This window comes from Peromyscus leucopus, chromosome 9, assembly GCF_004664715.2.
Source record: "Peromyscus leucopus breed LL Stock chromosome 9, UCI_PerLeu_2.1, whole genome shotgun sequence".
Lineage (NCBI taxonomy): Eukaryota > Metazoa > Chordata > Mammalia > Rodentia > Cricetidae > Peromyscus > Peromyscus leucopus.
The window spans coordinates 5,938,099-5,955,228 of NC_051070.1; the positions used below are offsets into that span (position 1 = coordinate 5,938,099).

General features: G+C 47.1%; 1 protein-coding gene across 1 annotated transcript in view; it reads left to right on the top strand.

Annotated features, from left to right (window-relative positions):
* Positions 1 to 17,130, top strand: part of Abcc4 (ATP binding cassette subfamily C member 4) — a 227,867-nt gene that overhangs the window by 51,959 nt on the left and 158,778 nt on the right. The window contains exon 5 of the mRNA XM_028868209.2: positions 16,032 to 16,121. Within this exon, the coding sequence (XP_028724042.1) occupies positions 16,032 to 16,121 (90 nt within the window). The remainder of the gene's footprint in view (positions 1 to 16,031; positions 16,122 to 17,130) is intronic.

The window sequence follows — 17,130 nt, forward strand, 5'->3', positions numbered from 1 at the left end:
CCATGTCCAGGCCTCACTGCCCAACCCTTGGTCCTAGGAGAAGTCAGTTTGGGTGGTGTAAATGGAGTGGCCATTGTGCTCATCGCTGTAGTGTGGTCCTGAATGACCTCGTGGGGTGGAGCTTACATAAAAATGGCTTGGTGGATAAAGTACTTTATGCAGGCCTGAGGATCAGAATTTAGATCCCAAGACCCCAGGTCAAGGCCAGGTGGCATGGCAGCCTGGCCTGTCTGTAACCTTAGCACTTGGGAGATGGAGGCAGGAGACCTCTGGGCAAGTTTCCTAGTTAGACTAATCAAATTGGTAACCTTGGATTTACTGAAAGACCCTGCCTTAGTAAATAAAGTGGAGAACAATTCATGACGAACCTGGAGTCACCTTCTCTGGTCTCCACGTGTGTGTGTACATGCACTGCACACATATGCACATGTAATGAGATGACTTGTCATTTATTTACCTTCACGGCTTTAATGAAGTTATACTAGTGTTGGAACACTCCACTCACTCACTTTGGAAAGTTATCCTGAGTTGCTAGCCACATTCCCAGGGGAGTTGCTGTCACCTCTATCAAGAGACCAATGTCCTTTCTTTACGAGTTGGCTGGGGTGCAGAAAAAGGTGACTTACCCAGCTTCAGGTCTCATGGATTTGTTCTTTGGCTTCAGTGTGAGAGAGGGCCATGTTGGATGAAGATGTCTGCTCTAGTCAAGGTGAGAATCAGCTGAAGACAGCTGGGCCCTCCATCTACCGGGCCTTCTGTTTCTAAGATCTTGGCTCAGGGTCTTTATAGGATTCCCCACTGTGGACACTCAGGTGTCAACACCGAGGAGGGCCTTGTCGTTCTGCTCTTCGTTATAAAATGCACAAGGCGCAGAGCGTTTCTCCTCTCACATTTCTGGCCTAAGCTACAGTGGCTTTCCTGACTTGGTGTCCAGTTTAAAGAACCAGGGCCAGTTCCCTCTTGGGGCTGGTTTGCTCTGAATGCCAAGCCATGCTCAGGCGGTTGTGGAGTGTGTTGATGTTAGCATCTCTTGCTCCAGACTTCTTCTATCGCAGAGTCTGCTCTGGATAGCACTGCCAGGCTGCACTGACTTGAGAGTTCCAGGAAAGGAAAGTTGGTGGGAGGGAACCTGTTCTCTGTTGTAGCTTCTGAGGTGTTAGCTCTGCAGACCTTCAGCGTCCCTTTGTAGATCATCATAGCCCTGTCTAAGGTGTTAGCTCTGTGGACACTAAAGCTTCCAGAATGTAGTTAACGAAGCTTGTGCAGATTGAAAACCTGGTAGTGGGCTTGGTCAGTGGACCTTTCCCCAGTCCTGGGTACCAATCAGAGACACTGTGGCAGGTCAGATGGGATGGAGATTGTAATCCTGGGGCTTCCAGAGCTCTCAGACTGTATTTCAGTCTCGATTTTGCCCTTTTCCAAGCTGCAAAATTTTAGATAGGGAAGTATGTTAATTTCTCACAGCCTCCGTTTCCTGATCTTAAACTGGCATAAAAGAGACCTGCTTTGTGGGGGTGTCCTGTCCCTAGAATAAAGTAGCTCTGGTAAAGCTCTTGGTGTAGAATAACCACGTTATCGCCAGGCTCTGTGTGGGACTCGCAGACGCACATTGGAGGCTCTGTTTGGAAAGCTGGTATATGAAGCTCAGTTGTCCACTCCCTAGTTGTTTTCCTCAGGCTCTGAGCCTCGGTGTCCCCATTTGTAAAACAAAAGTGGTATTAGTTCCCACCTTCTGTGACTGTGGTGGGGGTCTGGAGTCTGTCTGTGTTGGGCAGTCAGTATGGAGTGTGACATGCAGGTGGAGTTCCCACGTTCCTGGGAACACCTTTGTAATTGGCACTCAGTCATGGGAGGTTTGAAGATGAACAATTAGGGAGACGTTGGCAAAGGTGCAAAGTGGCGTGCAAGCGGGTAGACTATGGCTTATGGAATAATCCTGATGTTGTTGGGAGTGAGTATCAGGATCTGGGTAGAGCATGTTCTGAACACTGTTAAGATGGAAGGACAGAGAAGAAATGTAAAGACAGCATCACATCAGGTCCAGTTGATGGAGAACCCTGATAATAAGCTTAAGGCAGGGGTTGGTGGCGAGGGGCGTGGGGTGCATGGGTAGGGGTGGTGTTGGTGAGGTAGGGAGTTCAGGGTGTGCGTTTAGTTGACAAATGGCAGCCATTGCCCTGTTGAGTAAGGAACTAAATGATCAGGATACGGCTTCATCTGTTGATAGCTTTCTGCCTATGGTATTAGGTCCATGTGGAGATAATGATCTTGAGAATTAGAAGAATTCAAATAGGAGTTGCATCCGGAGTCTCGTAAGGGCCCTTCATTGAGTCAGTCACATTCACCATGGTACTCATTTGATGAGGCATCTAGTTCTCAGGAACAGCTCTTGATGTCCTTAGAGAGGAGCATTGTGGATTGCCGTGAGAAAACATCTTATTTCATCTAATGCAGGTAGCCTGATGTAGTAGCATGCAGACTAACTGTATAATAAGCTAACAAATGAAGGGCTAGGAGGATGGCCCCCATTGTTTGCATTTTTGCTCCACAATCATGAGCACCCGGATTTGGATCCCTAGGACCATGGTACAATCCAGGCATAGTGGCATGAGGTAGGAAACCCTAGGGCTGTGGGGATCTGAGAGAGGAGGGTCCCTGGAGCTTGTTGAATCAGTGAGCTTCAGTTTCACTGAGAGATTCTGTCTCAAAAAATAAGGTGAAGATTGGTAGAGGAAGACAGTCAGCGTGGCCTGATGGCTGCCCTCCATGTACGAGTGCACATATGTGCACAGACGCACACAGGGGCACAGACTCGTGTCGGTCATTGTCGCAACCTTGGGCTTCCTTCAGCACTGCTGTCTTCATATTATTGTACTTCCAGAAAGTTGTGAAGAAACGCCCAACTCTGTCATCTTAAAAATAATTATTTGTACAGTTCTCTTCCCATCTCTGTCCGTCCACATACATTTTATACAGTTACTAAATTACTCTCCTTACTGCCCATATGTAGCTTTGCCACCATATTTACCGTCTCACTGGCTCCATGACAGTCCGTCAGAGGATTACATGTGCATTCTAGACACAGGGTGAAAGACCCCTGTTATCATGGTCTAACTTTCACTGACAGGATGTGTAGGCAGAGTTTTTGTCGGCTGGCCAGCTCCAAAATAAATGCACAGAGACTTAATATTGATTATATAAATGCTCAGCCAATAGCTCAGGCTTGTTACTAGCTAACTTTTTTTTTTTTTTTTTTTTTTTTTGGTTTTTCGAGACAGGGTTTCTCTGTGTAGCTTTGTGTCTTTCCTGGAACTCACTTGGTAGCCCAGGCCGGCCTCGAACTTACAGAGATCTGCCTGGCTCTGCCTCCCAATGCTGAGATTAAAGGCATGCGCCACCACCGTGTCTGGCACTAGCTAACTCTTTTAACTTAAATTAACTCATTTATATTAATCTACATTCTGCCATGTGGCGTTACCTCTCTTTCATCTTGCACGTCATGTTTCCTCTCCATGTCTGTCTGGCAACTCCTCTGACTCCACCCTTCTTCTTCCCAGTGTCCTTAGTCTGTTTTCCTACCTAACCTTATCCTGTCCAGATATTGTCCAGTCAGCTTCTTTATGAAACCAGTCACAGTGACATATATTCACACAGTATAAAAGGAATATTCCAAAAGGGCGTGTCTCCTGTTTTGAGGTATATATACCAAAACTTATCTTCAGCTGGATTTGGGGCTTATCATTTGATGTATTGACTTTAAATGATCTGTTGACTGTTGACTATAGCAGTGGGCTGAACCACTTCTTGGGTGCTGACCTCATAGTGACAATGGGTTGTAGCACCCCTGAAGGTAGACTATATTAATATTTTACTAATTGTTAGCTTCAAAGGAAATGCTAATGATTTTTTGCCAAAAATTTCCATAAAAAGTATTGTACATTTTCACCAAAATTTACTATACTCCCCCAAAATGTTCCTAAGTCTTGGAAATATGAAATACCACTTAATATTGAAAGTCTTCTGTTTTCCTATGAATGAAGTTCTTTTTCATTTGACTACTTTAGAGTCAAGTGACGAGTAAGGACTGCTTATATAAGATTGTATGTATCTCAGGTGTCTGAGTTTTGACATTTACATAAATGCTACTTCCTGTCATCCAGGTATTGATAACTTCTCTTGCTTAGAATGTCCTTTCTGTCTCTTTCCTGTCAGCCTTGCCTTCTCATCCAGCTCAAGGTCACCATTGATCAAATTTGATCAGATTTCTGTCATCTTAGATTCATTTGCCTCTGCTGCCGTGGAGCAGATGGATTCATGCTGTGGACCTTTGGACTCTCCGCTCTGCAGAATGCTTTTGAGGTGTTTTTTTTTTCCCAAGAAGTTGTGTATGTTGATTATTATTGATTTATTGATTTATTTTGTGAGAAAAGATCTTACTTTGTAGCCCATGATAGCCTCTACCCTAAGGTGACCCTCCTGTCTCTGACTTCCAAGTGCTAAGTGCTAAGGTTACAGGCATGAGACACCATACCCAGTTGGTGGATTGTTTTCCCCTGCTGATTGTATGATTCTATCATCTGAAAACACCATAGTTTATTTATGCAGATGCTGCTGGACTTCCTGCCTCCTTCCAGGCTTTGGCTGTTAGAAATAAAGCTGCTTCTCAGTGGTGGTGGTGGTGTATGACTTTAATCCCAGTACTCAGGAGGCAGAGGTAGGCAAATCTCTGAGTTCGAGGCCAGCCTGGTCTGCAGACTGTGAGTTCCAGGACAGCCAGGGTTATACAGAGAAACCTTGTTTTGAAAAAACAAGAACAAAAACCAAAACAATACAAAGAAGTAAAGCTGCCATCAATGGTCTGGTAGATATCATTTCTTTTAGACTGACACCTCAGAGTGGAATAGTAGTGTGCTTTGCTTTAGAAGAAATTACCAAATGATTCTGTGGTATTTAGTCTATATTCAGCGGTAAAACTAAGGTAGAATCTCAGGTGTAAATTTTTATTTTAGCAATGACTGGCAGTATTGAAGATTTCTTGGAGCTTCTTGGGTGTTCGCATCTCCGCTGAGTGAATGAACAAATAAAAAGCCCACAGTTTTTCACTTACCCACTTAAAAGCAGTTTTCAACATTCCTGTTCCTGCTTGTAGCATCAAGCCTTCATTAGTGTACTCCATTTCCCGCAGTAAGGCTTCCTTCCATGGCTCCTGCTATGGAAGTCCGCCAGTGATCTCTTCTCAGTCTTTGGGCGGGGTGGGCTGTCTGTGTGTTGGGCAGTCTGTGGTCCCATCTGTGTGCTTAGGGAATGCTCTTTTCGCCGGCCGGACCCCTGGCTTCTGATGGCCATTGTGACCGGTCATTGTATGTGTCTCTATAGCCAGTGTTCCTGGTTGCTCTGGCTGGGATTGTAAGAAGCCTTTTCTGGCTGATTTTCTTTCAGAGGCTGGTAACAATCCTCTCTCTCTCTCTCTCTCTGTGTTAACCTTCTTGGGTCTTTCACTTATAGAAATCAGAAAATATTTGACTGGTGGTTAGGTTTTTTAATATTCTAGGTTCTTGAAAAATCAATTTTTATTTAGTATATGAAGTAGTGGATTTCATTATGATATTTTCATGTGTGTATATCATTGTACTGTACTTCCCTTTGTCCCTGATGACTTTTTCTTTAAATTGTTCTTTTTTGACTCATTCGTAACGCTCTTCTTCCTCAGACTCCTAGTTGACAGTTGGACCACATGACATTGTGTCCATCATATCCCATCCATCTTATTGTCTCTTTTACTTCAAAATTTCTGCCAAGAACACCCAGAAATTTTCAAAAATCACCTTGATATTCTTTTCTAGAGTACCCACGGGGCTGTTTCTTTCCTTTGTACTTTGTTGAAAATTTCTGTCTACAGTTATACTTCCCTTTAAAACTCTTTGGACATGTTTTTCTTCAATCCTTACAACACATGTATACTGATTTCTTGAAATACTTTAAGATTCAGTGTTTGACCAACTTGGATTTGCTTAATTGGGGGGTGGCACTGATTTTCGTTATAGAGACCACTCTCTTGCTATTCATGTCCTCTTCCTATTTCCCGTGTGTTTGAGACTTTGAAATCAACTGTGTCATACACCGTGGCCCTGCATCTCTACCCTCCCTTCTGAAGAGCATTGCACCCCCCCTGGGGGGGCCTTCCTTGCAGGTGGAGCGCTTTGAACTCAGTCGCTCAGTTCTGGGCTCCCCTGTGGCAGAGCTTTGGAAACTCCATGGTGAGCTATCACCATCTGTAACTCGAGAGGACTCGGCTCTCCAGTCCTGTGTCCTCGAGGGTCTTGATAGCTTGACTTGGTTTTCCTGGGACAAGGTTGGTTTGTTTCAGGGAGAGTTCCTTTACCTCAGCACCGTCTGCTTGAGCTTTGCCGCTGTTCTGTCGGATGACTGACTGGCAGGAGCAGGTTGAAGCCGGGACAGTAGTGGTAGATTTGTGTGATAGAGCAGAGCTGTGCACTGAATGATGGTAGGAAGCAGATAGAGGGGAGGAGGGCCCCGGGGACAAGATGACCCCCCCATTACCTCTCCTGCTGACCTTCTTCCTTGAGCTAGGCGACTTCTGCAGTTTGCAGAACCTCCAGAGAAGTGCCACTTGCTGGAGTCCACACACTCAACACGTCAGTCTCTAATCTTAGTTCATGCTCTTTGCTGGGGCGGCGCTGCTGTCCTGTGCACTGTGGGATACTGAACACGAGTCCTTTATCTCAGGGATCGGCCCTGCACACTGCCTGTTTTCTGTTATCTGAAAATATTGGCCTCATAACCGTCCTGCTTTGTTGCTGTTTATGGCGGAACCGGAGCTGTGGCTGGCACAGTATGTGTTTGATAGCCTGGATGTTAATAAGCTGCTGAGCTGGACGTGCTGTGTGCACAGTGCAGGGTGTGGCGGCGTGACCTGCCAGGCATGTTCTTACCTTCCTGGTGAGCAGGCAGAGGGGGACGGCGTGTTAGGAGAGGGCCCACAGGCTGTGTCTTGAGTCACATGTATGCTTAGTAAAACAGCCCCTGGGGCCATCTCTGTCCTCCTAATAGTCCAAGGAGAAGTCTCATAAATCTGTATAGTGAACTTGTGTCCCAGGGAACATTTGGGGCATCTTGTCGTAGAGGATGATGGCTGCCACAATAGTTGAGGGTAGTGTGGGGACAGGTGTGGCCTTTTTAAAGGGGACAGCACAACTCTGCATTATTTTATCTGTGCACATGCTGAAGTCACAGTGAATGATGTTAGAAATCTCTTGATAGTAAACTGATCTGAAATGAATTTCCACCCCTCTCTCAGGATTTTAAGATCCCTTTCTAGGTTTAGGGTTGATGGTGAGTGGTGGTTTCCTTTTAGGGCTTCATAGGTAATTGGTTTGTTTGCAGAACATTTGAACTACAGAATTTAAAAGTCAGGGTACAGTACACGAAGTGTGAAAGGGATCATTTTAAACACAGTCGCCCGTACCACTTACACTCACTCCCCTCACTCCTAGCCATCACTGCCACAGTCTCTGGCATCCCGTTCGTCCTGCAAACCCAAATCTCTTTAGCCATTAAATACCAACCGTCAGTCATTTCCATTCCCTCCCGGTCCCTAGCAACCACCGTCCTATCATTTCCATTCCCTCCTGGTCCCTAGCAACCACCGTCCTATCATTTCCATTCCCTCCCGGTCCCCACCAACCACCGTCCTAATTTCTAGCTCTATGAACTGGACCACTGTGAACACACCTCATTTAAGTGGACTCCTGCAGTGTTTGTTTGGCCTTTTACAGTTGGTTTACATCACTTCAGACGACAAGGTCGCGACTCTAGCTCTCAGTTCCAGTGAAGGAAACTGCAGTGTAGCCGGATCATCACTGTGATAATGTCTCTCCAGCTCTTTTCAGAGCAGAGGGAAGGGTTTCAGAGATCCTTCTCTGTCTGCGCCCAGCTCTGAGAAAGCGCCGTCTTGGCTGTTTGTACGGCCTCATCTCCTGTGCACTCCCTCAGGGACCCATTAGTAATGAACAGAGTCATTTGCTGTGACCCATCTCCTGCAGGGTGCAGATGGTGACCTACAGCTGTTCCTGGATACGCTTATCTCTCCACCCAAATGAGTAGGGAGATCCAGGGCTTGGGAGTAGGAACTTGACAATGACCATGTCCCCCGCAGTAGAGAACTGCTGCTGCCCCTTCTCCTCACGCCCTTGCTCTTTTTCATGGAAAAGTTAAGAATTGGTGCTTCTGGCATGTTTGGTACATGGTACAATGCCCATCACTTCAACTACATGACCTTAAGTATGTTTCCCCCTTTCGTGGCAGGAGGGCTACCTAAGGATTTATTACTCCCAGGTCTCTTCAGAGCTTCAAAAGCAGCATTTGGGGGAAAGGAATGCGTGAGGAACTAATTTTACAATATTAAAATGTTTGTAGTGTTGTTATGGTTGGTGACCATCCGCCTGCTTAGGGGCGATCCTTTGGTAAACATATAAGTGTAGAACAAACAGTAAAATTGCATTTGTAAAATACACACACACACACACACATCACATCACACAGACACGTGCGCGCACGCACACACATGTCACACACATGCCACACATGTCACACATGCCACACACATGCCACACATGTCACACGCACGCACGTCATGTTTGGAGGTTAGAGGACAAGATTTGGAAGTCCATGCTCTTCCTCCGTCTTTGGGTTCCAGGGATTGAATTCAGGTTGTCAGGCTTGGAAACATCCACTCTTGCCACAAACCATCTCTCAGGCCCAGTATTTTCCTTTTGATTAATTTTCAGTAAAATTATATGCCATGGTACGTCTGGAGATGTTATAGTGCTCTTCCGTTTGCTCTTCTGGTCTGAAAGAAGGCACATGATGAAAAGAGTAATGAACTTTGTAGTCAAAAGTGACTGTACATAATACAGTTATTATAAAGGACGTTGGCTTTGGGTTCACATGTAAATTTTTGTTATTAAACACAGCATTTTCCAGAAGAGGAGCTATAAACACATTGTTTTTTGGAGTTTTGTATTTTAGTGACAAATCCGGGAAATATAAAAGGAGTTTTAAGAAGATTTGAGAAGTTTGTCTTTTTGTCCTGAGGGATGCTGCATTTATGTTCTGTTTGGGTTTTTCACACTGTTTTCTACGGCTCAGCTTCACTCCCCTGCTGTGGTCCTTCCTCCTCTCTTCCCATGCAGTGGGGCTTCTCTTCAAACCAAGGAGTTGGTGGCAGACAGAGGCGAGTGTCACATCAGCTCCTGAGGGGATGTGGAGGCTTCTGATGAATTTGACTAGCTTGGATTTTTGTGGGGGCCTGACTCGAAGCGTGACCTCGGAACAGGGTCCTCCTGCTTGGATATGCCATGCTTGGATAGTAACATATCCACAGGCCAGACCCGGCTAGTCGGCTCTGTGCACGTCTGATAATATATGAGAGATAATGGGGGGGGCGGGGCGAAAGGAAAGCTGCTAGTGCCTGGAGTGGGCGAACATTGCGCCCTTCAGAGGCAGGTTTGTTAGCCATGGACATGTTTTATTTTTATCCAAAAAGAAACAAAACAGAAGAGAGACCCTCAAGGCAGCTGGGCTGTCAGGTTACGGAGAGTGGCAGGCTGTTGGCTTTGTTTGTGCTTTTCATTTCCTTGAATCAGTTTCCCTCTCCAGAATGAGAGGGAGCAAGACTGACGTGTACAGCAGTTCCCCTGTTATGTCCATACTGCGGGAGGATATTGGGCAGTTCCTGGATCCCCCCTTTGAAAACCAGCATGACCGTCTTTAGCAAGTGCGGTCATGAGGAGGGCGTGACGGCATTACTAAGCATCTCGGCCAGTGGTATTGGAAAAGTACTGGTAGCGGTGTGCTTGAGTGAGATAAGCATGTCCATCGCAGTTGCCGATCGCGGTAATGCCCCATTTGCCAGAAAGCCACATTATCTGACCAACTCGGGTAGGGTCACTGAACGGTGGAAGTCCCTTAGGTGTTTACACCGAGTGTAAACTCCACTCGGCCTTGACCTGCTGTTTCAAAAGAGTAGTCAGCAACGGGAGACTAGTGTGATGACCATCTGATAACAAGGGACCAGAGAGAAGAATGGACTGTGCCCTTTGGGAGGAGCCTCACTGAGGGTCACCGACACTGGCAAGAGAGCATCGGTGAGAGCTATGCAGCGTGACCACGAGCTGTTCACACACCTGTTTCAGCAGGACTGCCAGACCAGGGTTTCCAGGAGGTTTCTGTGGAGACCGTTCGCTGTTACTTACCTGCCTTGGGCTGCGGCAAAGCTCCTGACTGGACAGCGTAGGAAGGAAAGTTTACGGCTGCTCACAGTTAGAGTCCACGGTGACAGGAAGGCAGGGCGACAGGAGCATGAGGCGTGTGGTCCCATACACCTCCTGCAGTCAGGACCACAGACCATGGGATGGCGCCACTCACATGGAGAGTGGCCCACATCAATTACCCTAAAATAGAAAATCTAGCACACACAAGCTCGGTTGTCTGTTTCCACAAATAATCCTATCAGTCAGGGTGAGTCCTCCCAGATTCCCAAAGGGAGAGCTCATTCCTCCAGTCTAGTCACTTCTGTGGACATATTGATGGGTGGTGGTCCCCATTCTGCCCATATTGATAGATAGGTGGTGGTGTTTGTAGATGCATGCTTAGGTTTTATGTTTCCTCCTTACTGATGAAAATGATCCGGGTAAGAAAAGCAGTTCATCAAATGAATGGGGGATACTGTTCACTTTGTAATTTTTAAAACATTGATTTTTATTTATGCATATGGCCGTGTGCCTACTTGTCTGTGTGGTACCTCTCCTGGAACTGGCACCCCAGGACCCCAGAACCTTGGTGCTGTGCAAGAGCAGCTCTGTGGAGCAGATTGCTGTGATTGTGTAACGAAAAGCCACTGAGCCACTTTTTATCAGGATGACCATGGAGTGTCTGAGCTTAGTCTGTCCACTTTTGTTCTTGATTTTCCCTAAGATTCTTGCGTATACAGAGTGACATTTCCTCACAAATTGGGGATTCTAGTCCTTCTTTTCCCTTCCTCTCTCCCTCCCTCCATCCTGCCTTCCTTCCCAGTGCTGAGATCAAATCCAAGCCCCAACCTTGACAGGAAAGTGCTGTTTCATGGAGCCACGGCCTGGCTCCTCCCTGTTACTCTTCCTGCAGATGGAGGTTTTATTTTTTTTTAAACCTGTTCTTCAGGACTCTGACTAGACTGCATGGTCCTCTCCCACAGCCCTCCACAGGTTGTCTTACCTTTCGCTCTCGTTCCCCTCGCCTGGCTCCTTGTTTGTTATTCGTATTGTACATTACAGAAATAAGAACACAGTCTTATAATATCAGGTACTTGGGAGGCCAAAGCAGTGGTCATAAGTTCAAGGCCCGACTGGGCAACTTAGTGAGCTCTTGTCTCAGAATAAAAAGGGAAATGAAGGTTTAGGAATGCAGGTCAACAGCAGAGAGCTTGCCCAGCATGTGGAGGCTCTAGATTGGAGCCCAGTGGCTCCTCCACAACATGAGTTACTCTGGAAATGGACCAGTTGAAACGATCTACTGTTATTGGTAATTAGTCATTTTTTTAAAAAAAATAATTTCAGATGTTGCACATTTTCAGGCCTAGAATTCTGCTTATTTCTTTTTGACGGTATCCATTTCTCTCCTAAAATTATCTATTTATTGTTCTTTATTGTTTTGCTAATTCCATGAGCTGGATGTGTGTCTCTTTCTGTGGACATACCCCTTCTGTGACTATGGGTCACTTCTTTTTTTATTTTTTTGGCCTGTGTAGTAATTGATCTACCATGTTGAGTTGGGAGTGACGCAGTGTAAGAAGTCTGGATTACACAGTGTTGGTTTCTGTTTCTGAGGCTGGTCCTACCAGCGTGACTTTGTCTGCCTCTGTATATCTCGGCTGTAGGGCAGCGGTTTCCATACTGAACTCAGTCCAAGGGCCTGGCTGACTCTCTAGACAGATCTTTATCACCAGTGCATGGCCTTCCTGGCATCGTTATTGAATGGCTGTGGCAGTCAGGAAGAGCCTCTGCTGTGTCTGGGCAGAACTCTGGCGTCGCCTTGCCATGCTGACCTCGGACTCCACTCTGGCACTCAGCCTGCCCCTGGACAGTGAAGGCTTTGGCAAAGTCCCCTTGCTAAATCCCCACAGAAAATCCTGGGCCTGTCCTCTGTGGCTGGGACCATAAATTCCAGTGCCCCTCCCGTTCAGAGTAGACATCTTTTTCCCTTGGGCGGGGGAGATGTCCTTCTACTCGGGCAGAAATGGCTCCGGGCAGAAATCAGCCAGGTGAGTCCTGAGCGGCTCCTGAGTTTCCTCCCCTCAGGGCTCACAGTCCCACAGCGCCTGCGGTCAGTGTGGGGGACCGGGGATGGGGTGGGGTGGGGGTGGGGGGGTGGGGGGGCACGGACGGACGGACGGACGGACAGCTGCTTCCTGTGCCGTCCAATCTGACGGCCGTACAGTGGAGGGCAAGGCCAGTGGGCCGGCACCCATTAATTACTCTTTCAGGACAGAGGCCAGGAGTCTGTCTGTTGTGTTTGTGAACTGCCTTCCTCTCTGATAATGTTAAAGGCATGTCACTGGTTTTTTCTTTTTCTGATCCAGCCATAGTATGACAGAGTTTCAAAAACAAAACACCAATTTTAGGATTGATGGCACAGTTATGGTTGACTCCTGGTAACTTCTGCTAAAGCGCACGTGTGTGAACTTCCACGGCTCAGGCTTTTGTTCCCTGGGTTACAGATGTGGTTGGTGACAGGTAACCCTGCACACTGGCGGGTCTCGTGTTTTACACAGAGGGACGCTGGTGTCTCCAGCTGTCGGTGCTCTTGGGACAGTGAGTCAAGTTGCATGCAACTGTTCTGACTCTTGTTTTCTCTTTGTTGTTTATGATCAGTTTAGGATTAGAGTATGGCATGTGTCTTCTCATTTTATCCATCCATTCATCCATTCATCCATCCATCCATCCATCCATCCATTCATTCAAGCTGTGTGTGTGTGTGTGTGTGTGTGTGTGTGTGTGTGTGTGTGTGTGTGTGTGTGTATAGCTCAGTCTGGACTCTAACTCAACCTTCCAGCTTTTACCTATTGAATACTGGGATTGCTCACTTGAACTATTAGAATTAGGTTCTAACCAAGGCTGGCTGTGCCTTTAATCCCAGCATTTGGCAGGCAGAGGCAGGTGGATCTCTGAGTTCCAGGACAGCCAGTGCTACATAGAAAAACCCTGTCTTGAAATAACAAACAAAACAAAACAAAATAGAATAAAATTAGGATGAAATACCCATTCTTTTAAAATATACTGTGTATTTTCTGCATGGGGAACTGACACACGTTTGAATGTAAACATAGGTGCTAAAAATGTTTTCAGGTAGCACAGTGGTCAGAGTCGCCAAGCTCGGTTTCTTTCCTTAGCTCCTGTGTGCACTCTCTGGATGATGTGGAGGGTGTGTTGTTGTTGCCCTTTTTTCTTCTTTCTTGAGACAGGACCTCACGGTGTAGGCGTGCGTGTGTGTGCATGTGTGCGTGTGTGCGTGTGTGCGTGTGTGTGTGTGTGTGTGTGTGTGTGTGTGTGTGTGTGTCTTTCTTTCAGAAATGGGAAGGAAGAAAGGGCCTTGGAGGCCGTGTTTTAGCCTCAGGGTGGGAGAGAGCATTAAGCAGAAAATGGTACAATACGTTTTTTTTTTTTTTTAAATTAAATTTTCTTTTCTTGAAAATAGATTTTTCCCTCATATAACATATCCTCATTATGGTTTCCTCCCTCCGCACCTCCCAGTCCCTCCCGCTTCTGTCTGCCCGCTTTCTGTCCCTCATGAGAAGACAAACAGGCTCATAAGGGGAAATAATCAACTAATAGAAAGCAAAAAACGAACACATTGGAATAGGACAGTATAAATAAACAGAAAGAGCTCAAGAAAAGGCACGAGGCACAGACAGAGACACTGAGACCCTGGGCATGTGCCTGCTCCCAAGAGCGGTTTGCTGCCCGGTGAGACGCCCTTGGAGAAAAGTAACTTTCATTTGCCAGTGGTTATCAGTGGGAGATGGCTTCTGGGTTAGGGGTGGGGCATGTGTCCACGTCTCCTTTCAGTTCTGGGACTCCGTCTGCTGCAGACCCATGCAGGTCCTGGGCTCCCATGTATTTTAAATGTAACATTTTTATTGCTTTCTTGAGAGTGTCATACATGCACACAACATATTTTCATCATATGGACCCCCTTTCCCACTACCTCCTCCCAGGTCCTCCATTCTCTTTGTTCTTGTTTTCATGGCGCACTGGTGCCAACTTGTGCTGACCATGTTCTCATGGGTATGGTGCCACCCCTGGGGTATATTTTTTCTCTTTTCTTGCCTTGGTTATCTGTACCTTGTTCTGTAGCCCAGGCTGGCCCTGAACTTTCTGTGATCATCCTGTCTCTGTCTCCCAACTGTTGGAATTACAGCAGGTGTCACTCTGCTGGGCTCTTTTATGACTGGAAACTTGTATTTGCATGGAGTTCCTTGTGTTCTCGTGGGCTTCCTTGTGCCTGGCTCTCTTTTGCATAACCACTGGCCAGTTACCCGGAGCTTTGACTGCCACCCCGTCTCTTCATTTTCTCCTCGTCTGGGAATGAGGTGCACGATAACTTAAAACAAAGACAAGACAGACAAACCGCCTTCACCGTCCCAGGTTCCTTTTCGGACGTTAGCTCCATCCGTCTACCCTCCAAGTCTTTTGCACGTAGCTGCCCCCACCTTCCCCTTCTCTGACTTCCCACGAGCTGCCCACTGGCCCGAGGCAGCCTTCCTCTGCCCCACAGAGCTGCTCCTTGCCCTCCGTGGTCTCTCCTGCCCGCCATGCTGGAGAAGGAGGCCTTCCGCCTTGTCTGTCTGCTACACTGCAGCGTGCTCCCGCGTGCTGAACCACACCTGCTTCTGCACAAGCTCGGCATTGCCTCTGGAGACAAAGAGCTGTGTCTCACACTCGTGGATCTTCCTGGGCCTCGGGGTCCTCTTCCTGGCAGACACTCAGTCAAGGGGGGACGTTTCTCTTTCATTTGCGACTCTCTGAGACGAGTGAGGGCCCGTTTCCGTATAAAGAGGAGAAAGCCAAGGCCATGTGTACTTAAGTGATGTCTCGCAGAGAATTAATTGTGGATTCGGTATTAATAATCCAAATCGTGTCATTTGCCTCTCCTTTCACCATCTCCCTAATGAACTGGTGCAAAATTACTTTGGTAGGCTCTGAAGTGCGTGTGGTCATTCATTTAAACAATGAGCTGGGAACTGAGGGAAACAGATGCAGACCCACAGCCAAGCATTAGGCCAAGCTCAGGGAATCCTGCTAAAGAGAGGGGGGAAGGATTGTAGGAGTCAGAGGGGTCAAGGGCATGACAAGAAAACCCACAGAATCAACTATCCTGGGCTCATAGGGGTCACAGAGACTGAACCAACAACCAAGGAGCCTGCAAGGGACTGACCTAGGCCCTCTGAATATGTATGGACAGTTGTGTAGCTTGGTCTTCTTGTGGGACCCCAACAGTGGGAGCAGGGACTGCTTCTGACTTTTACTGCCTTTGGAAACCCTGTTCCTCCATACAGGGTCGCCTTGCCCGGTCTTACTACAAGGGGAGGTGCTTAGTCTTACTGCAACTTGATATGCCATGTTTTGTTGATATCCATAGGAGGCCTGCCCCTTTCTGAAGAGAAATGGCGGAGGAGCGGATGGGGGAAGGGGCAGAGCAGAGGTGGGGGAGGAAAGAAAGGAGGATCGAGATGTAAAATAAATATTTAAATAAAGAATGTAAAGGTTAAAAAACTGAGCTGGGCCTTTGCGCCTTCACCTCTGTGTGGCTGTCCTCGGAGGACGCAGCTGCCAGCGCCTGCCATTGGGACTCCCACCGCGCATCACCTTGGCCTTCACATCAGATGAGACCCCCGAAAACACATCTCTCTGTTTTCTGTGCTGAAGAGAGGATCATTCCGGGATGCAACTCTTCACTTTGTTCCTTTATTCCAGGCCCTTCGTTTAAGTAACACGGCCATGGGGAAGACAACCACGGGCCAGATAGTCAACCTGCTGTCCAACGACGTCAACAAATTCGATCAAGTAGGTTCCAGCTCTGTCTGTTCCTGCCCTGCTTCCCCCCTTTAACCTTCTGGAATATGAAGGGTTTGGTGTAGACCAGGATTCTGTGGAAGAGGTCACAGGAACTTTTAATCCCCTCTCACTTCTGTGTGCAGCATAGATGTGGTCAGATGTGTTTATATTGTGGAGTCCTGTTTTGTTTTTGTGATGTCGTCTGCCCGCGACACCCCGATAATCAGAGGGCAGCATTCCTCCCCAACTTGGTTGATTTGATAGTGGTCCTGAGTGGCCGCCCTCCCCTGCCCCACCCTGTAACCTTTAGCAGATGGCAGTGGAGCACCCAGCTAATTGTCTCTCTCCTTTTCTAGAGGGCCAAGTCTTGGGGGCCTGGGGTGTCCAGTACGGCCCTCTCCATGTGGTACCTGGTACATAGGAACACTTTGATAAGTCATGCCACATGGGTGATTTCTAACTAGACACTGCAACCCTCTCGCCCCACACCCATTTTTCTATACCCAGCTTGTAGATTGATCACAAGGTCTAGAACATTCTTGTGTGATCTGTATTGAACTACAATCATTCCCTTTTCAGATTTTCATTAATCAAACATAAACTTCACTTAGAGTTGGGGATAAACAAGATACTGTCCTAAGAACTCAGTCCTCCTGTTCAGAGGTTCACCACATAAGCAATGGCTGCAGAATGTGGTAGGCACCATAGCACAGGCTTTTCTGCGGTGTTGGGGAGATCCAGAGGAGATGGAGTTCAATTGTGTGGCAGAGAGCATTCTGGGGATTGCTGCTCTCACACATGAAGGGGGAAAAATGGGGTCATCCCTGGGATGGTGCAGTCCAAGCCATCCTATATCAGGGCCCAGAGTCTACTGTTTATTGCACCAGCATGGTTTCTTCTGCAGAAGATACTTGTAATTCTGCCTCAGCAGATTTAAACCCACTGTGACTGCTTCTGTTTGGATTCTCATTTTTTTTTTGGAGCATAAAGTTTCTGGCATGCATTCTTACCCATCTTG